Raw genomic sequence first — 14076 nt, 5'->3', positions numbered from 1 at the left:
TCTACTGCGTCATTTTTGCAACACTGTATGGACTGTGTGATTATTCCAGAAAAATCTTTAGGTGTAGTTATTCCTAAACCACGTTCCACACTACCAAATGAACCCTTGACAATACCAATAAATATTTACTCCGAAGAGGCTTTGCAATTTATGATGTCCACAGCACCTCAAGATGCTCTCTAACAAACACACTAATCTGGCCCCATTAAGAAGAAAATATTCGGTGGTTCGGTCGTAAAGATGCTGATAATTCTTTTCATTAGGCTTGTATTTTGAGTAAATAATCCAGAAACTTGTAGTGTTACATGACATTCACAGGAGTAGACATCACGGGTCTTCCGTGAAAAATGACTACGTTAAGAAGGTGTTAAAAAGACTGGATCTGCAGACCCATTGAAGTAAATGTTACGACTCTACACCAGGTAAATTCAAATCGCTCAAATTACTCAGCACCTCAGATTGAACTAACCAATCTGAAGGAGTCGCTAATAATCTTGAACTGGTTTCTGACATCTGACCACATGGTTTCTGGTGACTGGGCACTTAAGGTATAGAGTTCCGCCGAACTACTCACAGCATACACTGCTACATTATGTCTATAGAATGAGGGTCCTCGCACTGTATATTCTAAGGTATAATAAGTTACCCCCGCGTCGTCTCGTCTGGCTGCAGCATCAATCAACTCGGCCACCTTGTTCGAACCTTCGGGAGCAATTGAACGCTTCAAAATAGTTATGCCTGCCTCCGTAGGGTTGCCAAGTTTTTCAAGTCTGAGCCAAACAATTATCGAATCGATTAATTATATTATCCCTCCCTCGCACCCTCCCGCCCATCATGAAGTTTTTTCTTGTAAAAGAAATTCTGAAATATTTGGAGAGCTTACGTGAACCCCTGCGCCACAGGTGCAACGACAACGCTGACATTCAACTCGCCTAGGGTACCTGGAGGCCCGAAGGCAACTATGGGCTCCGTAAGTCTTCGTTTACTTGGTTGTCGAATGGGAGGAAGATCGAGAGAGCGCTCACGCTCGCCTCTTTGCACTGCCCTATACAACAACGTTTGATCTCCAACCCATGTCTTTGGAAAGATGAACTCTGTTACAAAGCACAGTTCTTCAACTTTTCAAGGATTGCAGTAGTTCTCCAATCCTGGAGAACTTTGAGGGCATCCGCCATCAGCTATCACCGAACAAGGATTGGAATCTTAAATCGAGCCAATATAACAATGTTCCGAACTAGCACTTTCATTTCCCAACCAGATGATCCATGGCACGTGATCCTGGCTTCTAACCATGGTTACGTAAAACAATCAAATCCTGCCATAGTTTATGAACATGTCTATCTACCAAGAAAAGGTATGCCAAACTTCAGCCGTTTCTTTTTTAGAAATAATAAAAACTAGATAGTCAACCACATGCTTCAAAACTCACAAGTCTAGTTTCAGTCTACGATGCATATGTAAGACGGAATCACCAAAGTGCAACTTACCAAATCCCTGGCTGGTTTCTAAACAGCGCTTATAACCTCCAATTGGATACAGAACGTCCACTCGTAAACCACGAAAAAGTTCTGGATTCAATGACAGGATTGCACTGGTGCTCCCAAGAAAGTCAGCCCCCAATGCAAGTGCCGTACCCGTGATTGTGCCCAGAATAAATCTCCGGCGGAATACCGAGGGAGCTAGCATCATGGCGGCGACGACGTCCATTGTCAGAAGGGTTGTTGCCACTGATGATCTTTAACAACATCTATTGCATAATGGAATAATATGGTGATCATGGCTCCTAATGCCATAATAGATGGCCCACTCCGAAATGATCTAATCATCAGTAATTCGAAAGCTGAAAGCTAGAATTTTATCACAAACAAACTTCCAGCCACATGAAATGAATGATCAGACACTTATCCCATTCAACTGCTTGCATTCACATTCCAACAGGACCAAAAGGACGCTGTTCAAAATCTTACCTATCTAACAACTTCCATTGACAGTGAAAGGTAGTCTTTCTAAGATTTTAGAAAAAGATCATACCGAATAAGGGCAATTTGCCGTCGAAATCAATGCGAGTTGAAGTCGACGGAGCTTCTTGCTCATCTTTCAACGACCTCACCACCACCACGGACGCAGAACTCCTCCGAACTACTGATTGTTTACTGTGAAGAAGACGGCTTGATGCGAGGGAGAAATTTGAAGAAAGTGCAAAGCAAGAGATTGCCATGCCCGCAGCTTCCTATTTTATGTTGCAGACAGAGATTCTTTACTACCATCTACAACAGCTACCTCCAAGAATTAGGCGATGCAGTTTTGACCTAATTCGGCACAAGTTGATGCACCCTCGCAAGCTGTTGATCTGCTGTAACAGGTAGAATACAATGAGACATATCAGTTGGTCTCTGGAACTGCCATAGCACAATAGGACATTCTTCCACTCAAAGTCTAATTGGGTTGAAAAGACCCAAAACACTGGCCAGGTTTAGGTTTTATATGGTCTACTTGTCTGTACTTCGAATTCTTTAGCTGCAAACTCTATAGGATTTGTGTACATTTAATTCAGCAGATTCAATTCCCACCCACAGGTCTTCCTCTGTTCAGCGTAACAACAAATCTTTGGAATAACTACGCTCAGAATCAAAGGTTAAACCATGGTATGTAGCTGAGCAACTGAGTTACGCGTGCTTATTCTGGCTGAGCTAGGCTTCTGAAATCTAAGTGACAGGTTATATAAGACAAGCATGCCAAAAGCACATGTTACCCATTCCCCTTCCACACTCATCACTACAAATCAGATTGCACCCGCACTGAGACTGCAAGTTCAAGCACCGAAAATCTAGCGCCTTTTCAGATACTGGTGCATTGACAAATTTGAATTCAGAAAGAAATTCACATTACTCACCCACGGCAGTTCCGACACGCAAAATTGTGCGAGTGAGAAGCACAAAAGGAAGAAAAGGAATGGGGAATCCTAAGCATCAGGAGAAAATTGTAGGGAAGGGTATGAGGACGAGGGTTAATGAAGAGCAACAATGCAGGCTCCCTCGTGCAGAGCAATCAGACGAGATCCGCAATCCTCAGGAAAGAAGAAGACGTCGACGTAGTAGAGGAAGCAGAAGAAAGGAATTGACATGAAGATGGGGGGCTGTCCCTCGGGCTGCAGCGTCTCCTTTTGCACAGCGGTGGGTCCCGTGCAGCGATGAGTAGCCATGGTGAAGATGGAGTGAAGCCTGGTGCACAAGTGGCACATGCCCTAATTTAACTCGCCATCCTGGCCATCGACGACGCTCTGTGCACAAACACGCCCACCCATCATCGACGCTCTGCTGCATACTATTAATTTTTAGGTTTCTGCTTTGTGACTTTAAATTGATTATAAAACAATCCATTTCATGTGGTTGTTGTTTTTTTTTTTTGAGACGAACAAAATATAAATTTATTTTGGATATGAAAATATGCGTGAATTTTGAAAACTGGGTAATAGTTCTACATCTCTGAGGCAAATTTTGTGACAAAGGAATAGTTGAGAAACACAAACATAAATTTGTAAATTGAATCATCCCGAACTGTAAAATGCACATTAATTTTAACCAATTATGAAACGTATATTCTTATTTTATTCATTTATTTATATATTTATTTGCTCTTAAGACATTCAAAATCATATTTTTAAGAGAAAACAAATCAAATTGAATGGAATGTTTCATTTATTTATATATTTATTTATACATTCATTTATTCATGAATATATTTCACATGCTATTTAGCCATACAGTTTATGTACTCAGAATAATTACACAAAGCTTCACAATATTTCATGTGATCATTTTAAAGATATGTTTCACATGTACATGCAAAGTATTAATTGTTACAGTACATTATTTAATTAGTAGAGTTACTAAGTAAATAAATTGAAATGTTTAGAATATGATTTTTTATGATCTGACTCCATTTAAATATGTACTGATACATGGAGCCTGCTAAATTTGGCATGTCCACAATATTACACAAGGGTATCATTTTAGGATCTTGTTGAATATCTTGATGCCCCAGTAAGCTTGTGCATGATTTGTGATTTACTTACTTACTTACTCCATTGCCCTAACTGTAACTTGTGATGCACAATCCACAATGTCTTGCCAACATTCCATGATCCACTTCCACAATATCTTAACAGTGGTCCTCAATTCATGCAATATTCTGCATTGCATATTCTTAATTGGGGTTTAATGGGGTTTATTTATGACCCAACATCACTAGAGAAAGAAAACATAAACAAAGTATAAGATGAAAAATAAATGAAGTATTCTTTTTATTTTGATTTATGGAAGAAATAATTCAAAATTTGAGAATGCAGGATGTATTCAATGTTTTAAATGCAAGAATGTGACCACGCTCTTTAACAGTAATGAAATTTGGAGAGAATTTCAATTCAAATATCAGAAGTGGAAATAATCTCTTTAAATGTATGATTCAAATGATTGTGAATTTGTACAATTAAGATATTTTTGTACAAACAAAACATTCGTACAAATTCAAAATACAACTACAAAGATTAAGATTAATTGAAAACATTGAGCAAGACGTTACAAATGTACTGATAAACGTGCACAGACATATATGTATATGTATATGCATACATACATGAACTATAACTTGTATCTCAAAATCAGTCCTTGTCCTTGCACCCTCATAAAATATTTTGCAATTCCAGGATACACAGCTTTTATATATGTCAGTTCCATATGTTTGCATTTCATTTCAAAAATGTATGCAGATAATACTCTTAATTGGCATTTGAAAAAATTTAGAACAAGTACAAGAATGCACCACCTTTCAATCATCTAGAAGATATTAACTTACACTATTTTTTTGTTCCAAACATACACAAAGACACATATCAAGGTTTGGAAGCTAAAAAAACACAACATGCATTAAATGTAACTAGAACTGTGCATGAGGAAAAGTAAGCAAAAGTCGGGGTTTTCAAACATTAGACAACGAGAGAGACAAGATCAAATGGAAGCCATTGACAAAAGTGGGTCCTTGTTTGCCAACCAATAGGTGAACCTGGGCAATGCTAAGGAACCCACCCCTTCACTTTGTGAGGATGCACTGCAGTGCACTTGCCTGCCTGAGGGAATGGTGGAGCAACAACGTCCATATGATAAGCCACCGCACGAATGGACGAACGTGGCATGGATGAGGCGTGACGTCGACAGGGAAACATCCATCCCATTAAATAACAGCGTTCATCGCTCCTCCCCTAGGGAACAAACAGGATAGGGTAGGGGGTAGGGAGCGAGGGGTACGTGAGTGGAACGAGTATGGGAGCGAATGAATGGTGCTCTGCTGGCCAGCTCGCACCAGTAACAGCATGCCACGAGAGAAGCTGACGTGGGAGATGGCGTGTCACGGGTAAAGTCGGCAGGCAGGCAGGCAGCGAAAAAGGCAAAGTCATGAACATGCAACATAAAGAGTTGGGGGACGAGAAGCGGAGATCAGAAGGCGCGAGTCGACAGAGGAGCGGCGACGGAATCGCATTCGTCGATCAAGCTGAACGTTCGTCCATCCGTCCGTCAATGCTGCTCCGTTGCCTCCAACAATCTTGCGCGGCAATCTTGGATGTTATGTGGTGTGAGATTATCAATAGTTTTGTGGTGTGAGATTATCAATAGTTTTGTGGTGTTGTGTTGTGGACCAAGAATGTAACTCATACCCAAACAAACAAACAAAACCACGCAAACAGAAGTACAAACACACTCTCTACTGAGAAGATGTCTAGGAGAGTTGGAGAGATAGGGCTCATCTCTACCATGCTTTATATTACTTGAAGAGGAAGGAACAAAATGGAAAAAAAAAAAAAAAAAAAAAAAGTTAAAACACATCTCATATATTTCTTTGGTGAGTAATTACAAATTTTTATATTTAAAATTCAAAATGTTTAAAATGAAGAGGGATATATCAGCTACATTCATGAGGTGATATGAATTAGTCTCTCACATTGGCAAGGGCTTATATTAAACCTATATCACTGATCTATAAAGACACAAGAGCTCATATGATTTGGGGATTATTAAGTTTGACCTCCCCTAATAAAAGGCATGAAGCTACCACCATATGAGTGTGTGTATATATTTACATGTAATTGTTTTTGTAGTGGAATCCAAATGAAGATAAAATGTTTAATGAATTAACACAATCACAAACAAAAAAGAAAAAGAAGAAGAAGGTGTATAAATGATACTAGCAAATATTTTATTCTAGAATTGTTATAAACTCTTAATAGTTATATTACATGCACTATTGACATAAAAGCTGTAGATTTAACACAGTTTGTAACAGTGACTTTTGTAAATTTCAGGGCCTGTATGAATCAGGTTTTAGATCTTTCTTTATACAATAGCCAGCTTCTCTAAAGAGTTTAATATTATTATGTGAATCATCAAAAATTTAAAAAAATCAGTGGACATGGTCCAAAAAATTAAAGAATTAAAGAAGCTTCAAATTAAATATAATGATTTACAAAAAAATGTCTCCATGATGAGGTAAGCATCACACATGTCATGATGATTGATTAGTGGGATTTTGTGATTAAAAAGAAATCTAATCAATGCTCTTATTGTACGTAAGACGATGATTACTCACATGTTATTTTATTTCATTCTAGTTTATGACCTCGCAGATCCAAGATACCTTTTTTTTTTCTTCCCTCCAACTGAGACGATTTCAGATGTTTTTCAAGGGTCAAACCATCAAAGGAGAAGAATGGAACTCAAAGGAAAATTCTAAATATTCCTAGTGGTCTGATCCTCTTCAAGTGGTGTTTCTTTTATTGCTTCCTAAAATTGAGGACCCAAAAACAGCTCACGTATAGTGCCTGGAATAAACCCTGCTCAAAAAATGATTCTCATTAGCCTTAACAAAATCAACCTCCTCCTTGTCTGAAAAGTTATATTTCTCACAATTTCACTCATGTTATGCTCACAGTAATTGTAGCACCCAGTAAACTCCATTTCTTTTTTTTTTTTCCTTTTTTTTTCCTTCTACTGTTCACTCTCCTGCTTTGACTGTCCCATTGTGGAAGGCACATTTTCCATGAAGATTGCTCCAGAAGGATTTGAGGTACAAAAGGATCAATCATAATAGGCACATATAAAAATAGGTTGCCTCTAGAATTGGTTGCAGTCATTTCCATAGTGGGGGCCCCATCAAAGCTGCAAATTTGTGCTTCAAAGATCCTTGACCTCTCTGGTGATGGGGTATGATAATTAGGGGTGGCACCACATCCTAATACCATCTTATGGGTGGGGATGCTTATTCCATTACAATGCTGACAGTGTCAAGCAGGGTCAGCTTGGAAACAATATTACACAGGCAGTTGGCATTAAGGAGAGGGGAGAGTTAACTTATGCTACCCTTGCAATCTATCCAATGGGCCTTTCATCCCTCCTCAATACATCATGTGAATGCAGACCTAAAATCACTACTTCCAAATCACATGCATACAATGTGGGACAAAACCCAAGTTTATACAAACTCTGGCAACAGTGTCTTGTAAGTAAAACATTTTATCACAGACATACATTTGTGAGCAATGTAATAACCCAGAACAGATCACGCCTGAAGTGCTAATCACTGAAAGTGGAATATTTCAATCCCCAAAACACACAATCCTTAAAGTATTTTGGTATTGTTAATGATAAAGGGGAGTTGAGCGAAAAAGGTATGAATGTTGTTTAATGGGTTTGTTGAGAAAGACTAGAGCCAGAGGCATGGTTGTGATGTGACTGAAACCAGACCCTACCGATGGAAAGAAAAGTGAAACGGAAAAAAAGGAAACGTGAAAAGGGGTTCGGGAGGGGATGAAGGGAAGTGGGGCTCACACACAGAGTAAGGATGGATGATAAGGAAGTCAATTGGATGAGATGGGAAGGGGTCGCGGGGTGCCAACGAATGTGCGAGGGCGGCTGTTGCTACGGTGGGTGGGCGGAGGTCAATCCGACGTGGCCGAGCGAGGCCGGGGGGGGGGGATTGAACTTCTCCCTCAGCTTCGCGGGGGCGAGACTACTGTGCTCTTCGTCTTCTTCGCCTTCTTCTGCTTGTGGACTTTTGCTTGCTTTTTGCAGCGACCCCCCACCGCAGGATATTGTCATCCACAAAGCCCCCCCCCGGGTTGCAAGTCAGCATCGCCATCCCTCCCTCCCTCCCTCCCTCCCTCGCTCTTACCCCTATTCTCCCTCCGCACTTCGCACTGTTGTCCTCTATTTCTCGCGCTCTCCAATCTACTTCTACGCAACCACCACTGACGACTGAGAATAGCCCCTAAAGCAATGCTCAGGTCGTTTAGATGACAACCACCAGTCCGCAGTAACGACATCCCCCGTTCCTTCTTCGCTGCACCTTTTCCATTCTCCAAACTCTCGACTCTTGCTCCGTCCTCTCTCCTTTTCCTTCCACGGAGGAGCCCAAGGGCGATTCCTGCAACCTCTCTCTCTCTCTCTCTCTCTCTCTCCCTAAACTATGTCATGAAATCCTTCCCGTTTGTAATTCTCTCTCTCTGTCTTGATTCCTAACTCACAACTTGCTGTCCGCTGTTGGATCCCGCTCCTCCTCTTCATCATATCTCTTCCCCTTGGTTTTTCTGCTCTGCTAAATTTTCTCGCTCCTGAATACTCGCTCGTTTTGGTATATGCGAACCCGCCACTCGCCATGTCTTTCCTCTCCACTGATCTGGTGCATGAATGGAGTGCTCCTCTTCTCGTTCATGGTTCTTCTGTGGTCAGCAGCAGTATCAGCAGCAGCACTGGCACCACTTCCTGGTACTTGCTCACCGTTCACTCGCCTTTCCGTCCTGGTACATGCTCATCTGTCTTAGTAACGCACATCCACAACAGGGTTTAGGGTTTAGGGCTTAGGGCTGTCCCTACCACTGGGAGCGCTTTTCCCTGTGAGCTTGTAGTTAATTCTTAATTTTCTTCTATTTACAACGAGATTCATTTATTCCGTCTTTGTTACAATTTAAGTAATCTCTCGGATAGGACATTACCGCAATTTGTTGTGTACGTATTGTCACGAGCCTTCATTTGTTATCAGGGGAGTTAAGAACACGTGTAACTGATTGTTATTGCGAACTGGTGTGCAGCAGCTTTAGACCCAATCTGAGAAGCGGGAGGTTGGGACTGCTGAAAGCTCAAACTACTGAGAACGTACTTGCAGCTCTAACCGGTTCAGCACTGCACAACGAAGGTTATAAAGTGACGGGAGGCAGTTCTAGGTCCACTGTAAGATGTAAGGGTATGAATGGTGCACATGTTAGTCGCGCCGATATCAATAACAGAGCTGTAGTCGGACTCGATTCTAAGGACCTCCAGGAGAGGCCCTCATTAGCACAAAACGGCGTTCCCACTGTCGATCAATTCCTAGAAATTGATGCAAACGAAAAGTCTGTTGACATTGGGGAAGGATTTGCAACAATTGAAGAAGCAGTGGATGCCATCAAGGCAGGCAAGGTACACAAGTCTGGTTGACATCAATTTGGCAACCTATTGTTTTAGCTGATGTTGATTGTGATAAATTTCTTTGAATTCCAGCACTACTCGAATTGTAAATTCTGTCCCACACCATTTTATACAGATAACAGATAGCTGGCTTGCTCAGAATTATCTTGTGCTATCGACAGAATTCTTTCGTTTATGTAATTTATTTATTTTTCTCCAGTTTGTGTTGGTCGTGGACGATGAGAATAGAGAGAACGAAGGGGACCTCATTATGGCAGGCTCACTTGTAACGCCGCAAGCAATGGCGTTCTTGGTGCGGTACAGTACCGGCATTGTATGTGTGTCTATGAAAGGCGAGGATTTGGATCGACTTGGTCTCCCACTGATGGTCCCTCAAGATGAGAATGGCGAGATTATGAGGACTGCTTTCACCTGGACTGTGGTACTTAACTTATAGACACCCTGATATGCGAAGCATTTTTTGAGAAATGTGAAAAAAAGAAGAGAGTTCTGGATTAGACGTGGCCAGGAGTCAGCGGTACCACAAAGTGTGCGTTAATGTGAGGCGCATAATGTAGCTTCTTGATTGGGGATTTTGATATATATATATATATATATATATATATATATATATATATATATATATATATATATATATATATATATATATATATATATATTTACATTTTAATGCTTGCGTCATGCAGCTTGTTTCCCATGAAGTTGGCTATTGCTGTCAGGTCTTGAGAGTAGTGTAGCATTATCTTTTAGCACTACAAATGTTTGGTTCTAACATTGTTTCCGTATGCCACTTTTTGAAGAAGTGTGTCAGCCAGGATTTAGATTAGCGTCATTCTCTGTCTTTTGTTTTTGTTTATCTAGCGTAACTGGATTGTTTAATGAAGGTTACAAGCTAATGGCACTGTGAATTCGTTTGTTACGCGGTAGTGTAGTATAGACAATAGCTGTGGTTAATATGTTTTAATTCTAATGATTTGCTCCAAACAGGACGCAAAGCATGGGACGACAACAGGTGTGTCAGCATCAGATAGATGCCAGACGATAAGAGCATTAGCATCACCAGATTCGACTCGTGGAGATTTTGTTGCACCTGGTCACATCTTTCCTCTTAGATGTCGAGAGGGTAAGAATTTTTGATGTTATAGTCGTACGCAAACAGGTGGCATTTACGCTTGCAGTCTTAATTGCAAATCGTGAGAACAATTCACCATTGGTGGACTAAGTCAGTGACAAATGTAATTTTGTTTGTATTTCTTAGTGATTCACTTGATCGCAATGTATCATCCTTTTTTACCTCTTTTTGGTCAAATCATCGTTCGCTGTGGGGAATAAAATCAAGGGATGTTCTCAATGGCTCAATTCAGGTAATCATAATCGGTAGTGATCTAGTTCACATTGGCGTGAACCTCTCAGATTTGGTATTGCTTCAGTTTTCGTGAATACAGAAAAGCCGGATTGTCCTCTAAAATAGGGGCGGTCACAGTTTCAAGTGAGATTCTTGTTGGCCATAGTGATTGTTTCCTTATACATTATTTAGCTCATAGGCAATGAAACTCACAGTGAGTGGGGGATCTGCTCATGGTAGTATCCTGCTACAGGATTTCTTCCTGATTCTTCTGGAGAACATTGAGCTTGCACTTGTTCTCACGATTTGTTACAGTGATTAGATCGGTGGCGATACTTATATTGTTGATGGTTTGGTGTCCATCTGTAGGTGGGGTGTTGACCAGGCGTGGGCACACCGAAGCAGCACTAGATTTGGCGGTACTAGCTGGGTTACCTCCTGCAGGAGTCTTATGTGAGGTTGTCAATGATGACGATGGCTCAATGGCTCGCCTTCCATATTTAAAGAAGTTTGCAAAGGAGCATGGAATACTTTTAATATCAATCGACGAACTTGTCAAGTATTGTTCTTTCCCATGTTCCAGCCTTCCGCACTCTGCAAAACTTGAGTATAAGCTAAGAGGTTTTATAAACTTACTGAAGTGAGTTGTCTTCGTTTAGGTTTTGGAATGTTGTAAATTTACCAGGCTTCATGTAGTTCAACGTTTTGTTTCGAGATGTCTAGATATTATTTCTTTATTAGAAATGGTGTCTTTGAAACGCACGGCAGTCCTTCAAACACATTGAGAACGCAACAACAGTTCACGAAACTGGTTTGTGCATGTTTTCGATCGCTGATAAGTGGTTTGCTTCTTGCAGATACAAAGAGGAACGCAATAAAAAGGTTTTGGTCAAACGGACAGCGCAGGCAAGACTTCCCACCGAGTATGGGGAGTTTCAGGTTTACAGTTTCGAGTCAAATGATGGCTTGGAACATGCTGCTATTGTTGAGGTATTTTCATGGAACCTGTTGCCACTCCCTAATTCTTTTTAGAACGCTGCAGATTGACGCAGAGCGCACCGATGGCGGACTGGACTCTGGTTTATTATGATTGTCCTGAGGATGGTGCGAGGACGGTTCGTAAACTTGGATAGTTATGATGAGATTTTCTGCTATCTTGGGGCGATACAGCAGATCTATGAAGTGCTTGGAGCATTTCGCCCTGAAGCATTGTATGAAAGAAGCTCACGGTCTCCCAATTGTCATGTAAATGCGCAGGGCGATATAAGCAGTGGGCTGGAAGTTTACGTGAGAGTACATTCAGAATGTTTGACTGGTGACGTGTTTCGTTCTACCCGTTGTGATTGTGGTAGCCAACTGTCGGATTCTTTGTCGTTCATAAAGAAAATGGGCAGAGGTGTTGTGGTTTACATGCGAGGGCATGAAGGTCGGGGAATTGGGCTTGGCCATAAAATGAGGGCTTACAACTTGCAAGACGCTGGCGCTGACACCGTTGAGGCAAACCTTCAACTTGGACTTCCTGTTGATTCACGGGAATATGGTATCAGTGCCCAGGTATTCGATTGCTGCGCACTCCTCATTTGCTGGTTCAGTTGTATGAGATCCGTGACATGTTCCACTCTGTTGTTGGTCGGACACAAACCACAAAACATGTTCGAGAAACAAAGTAATTCTTCTGGTGGAGCAATTGCGAACTTAACCAGTCAGAAGTTTTCTATTTTTGCATGATCGGGCTGTGAGAGAAAAAGTTTGCTTGGGTTGCGTTTGGACACAACACAGAAGTTACTGATTTGATTGTGCTGAACATGTATGTCTTAGCAGATATTGCAAGACTTGGGGATCAAGACCATCACATTACTCAGTAACAATCCTGCCAAGGTAACGGCTCTGAAGGAGCTTGGGATTCGGGTCAACGAGCGCAGGTCGATATTCTCTCCGGTGACAAAAGAAAACCGACGGTACCTGGAAACTAAGCGCATCAAAATGGGACATATGTATACTTCGAGGTTGCCAGCCGTGGGGTCAACGAATGAAGTTGACATTACGGGTATTCTGAACAATAACGACTTAGATTGAACAACTTAGCATGTTCATTTTTTCTTAGAGCCTTTTTCTTATATGTTAAATCTTTGTAGATTTACTTGTGTTACATTTTGCCTGGAACATTTCCAGGTTTACTTGAATTGGAAGCTTTTATCAAAACCGAAGTCGAGCAATGAAACCATGCACACACGTAGTGTAGTGGGCAAAGTTGCCAAAAAGGAGTGAGGTCGCTTGCTTGCATCAAGAAGTGTCTGAGCATCCTAAATAGATGATCTAATTAGCAGTCCAATCACTTTTTTGATACGTCTTACAATTGTGTTACCTTCAAGATCACTGTATGATTTTTTACATTTAATAATTGAAACCGAGTGTATATTTCACATTCTTTTAAGTTTTTGTAGTGGGCTAAACGAGAATGACACTGTGGTTGAGTTAATAGAATGAAAATAATTAATGGCTTGGCAGAAAGTGTGATTCTATTATTTAGACCAATAGAATAACAGTAGACGTGAAATTGCAAAAATTAACAGAACAAGGAAGTTTCGGCAAAGGTTGAATGTTTCTAAAAGAAAACTGTCACCTATATCGCTGTAGGCATAAACCACAAAATTGTAAAGCATTAGACCTATCTGCATGCATATTTACATATAAACCTTAAATGTTGCAAGGAGAAAAGTGATGTGATCTACACCTGAACGCTTCACAGAAGAAATCTTCAGGATGAGGAAGTCTCACAGAAACCCACATCTCCCCGGTCTATTACCATCACGCTTGGGTAATCTCCACGTAGAAATCCTTCATCTCTAAGATTCCCATTATAAATGAGACGTCTAAGGCACATATAAAACTGACGTGCACGATGGAAGTTTTCTGTATTTAGAGACAAATATGTTTTTCCCACTAGATCCATTTAAAATTAAATTATTAACCAATTGTGGACCTCTCATTGGGAACAGATTGATAATTGGAATCTCTGGATTATTATTATTGTTATTATTATTATTTTCTGCTGGAGCATTCTACATAACGTTGAACAGTTTTGCACTTTCCACATTTTGAACTCGCCTACATCTCCCGCTCATTTAAGTGTAGTTCCATGGACATCTCGAATCATTATAACTTCATTAATAGGAACAAACTCGACGCCAACCAATCCTAAGAAGCAAATTGCACATA

At 40.7% G+C, this 14076-nt stretch overlaps 2 protein-coding genes across 9 annotated transcripts; one reads left to right on the top strand and one right to left on the bottom strand.

Annotated features, from left to right (window-relative positions):
- Positions 1-241: 241 nt before the first annotated feature.
- LOC112278852 (psbP domain-containing protein 7, chloroplastic) lies at positions 242-3153 on the bottom strand. 5 transcript variants are annotated; one of them, XM_024512704.3, is made up of 5 exons: positions 2894-3153; positions 2032-2353; positions 1488-1679; positions 884-1094; positions 242-770 (listed from the first exon to the last, which is right to left on the bottom strand). In XM_024512704.3, the coding sequence occupies exons 2-5, from the start codon at positions 2216-2218 to the stop codon at positions 455-457; spliced, it is 906 nt and encodes a 301-aa protein (XP_024368472.1). In that variant the 5' UTR covers positions 2219-2353; positions 2894-3153; the 3' UTR covers positions 242-454. The 5 variants fall into 5 exon arrangements, with proteins under 5 accessions (XP_024368472.1, XP_024368473.1, XP_090103706.1 ...); XM_024512705.3 differs by having other exon boundaries at positions 2032-2350; XM_090247580.1 differs by having other exon boundaries at positions 942-1094; positions 2032-2350; positions 2894-3120.
- Positions 3154-8068: 4915 nt separating this feature from the next.
- LOC112279116 (uncharacterized) lies at positions 8069-13059 on the top strand. 4 transcript variants are annotated; one of them, XM_024513250.3, is made up of 8 exons: positions 8069-8813; positions 9137-9503; positions 9712-9933; positions 10500-10635; positions 11227-11416; positions 11715-11847; positions 12115-12411; positions 12679-13059. In XM_024513250.3, the coding sequence occupies exons 1-8, from the start codon at positions 8704-8706 to the stop codon at positions 12931-12933; spliced, it is 1710 nt and encodes a 569-aa protein (XP_024369018.1). In that variant the 5' UTR covers positions 8069-8703; the 3' UTR covers positions 12934-13059. The 4 variants fall into 4 exon arrangements, with proteins under 4 accessions (XP_024369018.1, XP_024369017.1, XP_090103691.1 ...); XM_024513249.3 differs by having other exon boundaries at positions 12676-13059; XM_090247565.1 differs by having other exon boundaries at positions 8236-8813; positions 9140-9503.
- Positions 13060-14076: the final 1017 nt, after the last annotated feature.

This window comes from Physcomitrium patens, chromosome 2 (assembly GCF_059467195.1).
Source record: "Physcomitrium patens ecotype Gransden chromosome 2, ASM5946719v1, whole genome shotgun sequence".
In the NCBI taxonomy this organism is placed as follows: domain Eukaryota; kingdom Viridiplantae; phylum Streptophyta; class Bryopsida; order Funariales; family Funariaceae; genus Physcomitrium; species Physcomitrium patens.
The sequence above is the reverse complement of the archived record's forward strand: the minus strand, read 5'-3'. Positions and strand labels throughout refer to the sequence as shown.

Excerpts from the sequence above, each read along its gene's own strand:
- LOC112278852 (XM_024512704.3), bottom strand. The coding sequence starts at position 2,218 with ATGGCAATCTCTTGCTTTGCACTTTCTTCAAATTTCTCCCTCGCATCA. Across the intron at positions 1,680-2,031 it reads CGGCAAATTGCCCTTATTCG|CTCCCTCGGTATTCCGCCGG; the intron begins GTATGATCTTTT and ends CCATGATGCTAG. Across the intron at positions 771-883 it reads CCTGTGGCGCAGGGGTTCAC|ACTTGAAAAACTTGGCAACC; the intron begins GTAAGCTCTCCA and ends TGTTTGGCTCAG.
- LOC112279116 (XM_024513249.3), top strand. The coding sequence starts at position 8,704 with ATGTCTTTCCTCTCCACTGATCTGGTGCATGAATGGAGTGCTCCTCTT. Across the intron at positions 11,848-12,114 it reads AACATGCTGCTATTGTTGAG|GGCGATATAAGCAGTGGGCT; the intron begins GTATTTTCATGG and ends GTAAATGCGCAG. Across the intron at positions 12,412-12,675 it reads AATATGGTATCAGTGCCCAG|CAGATATTGCAAGACTTGGG; the intron begins GTATTCGATTGC and ends TGTATGTCTTAG.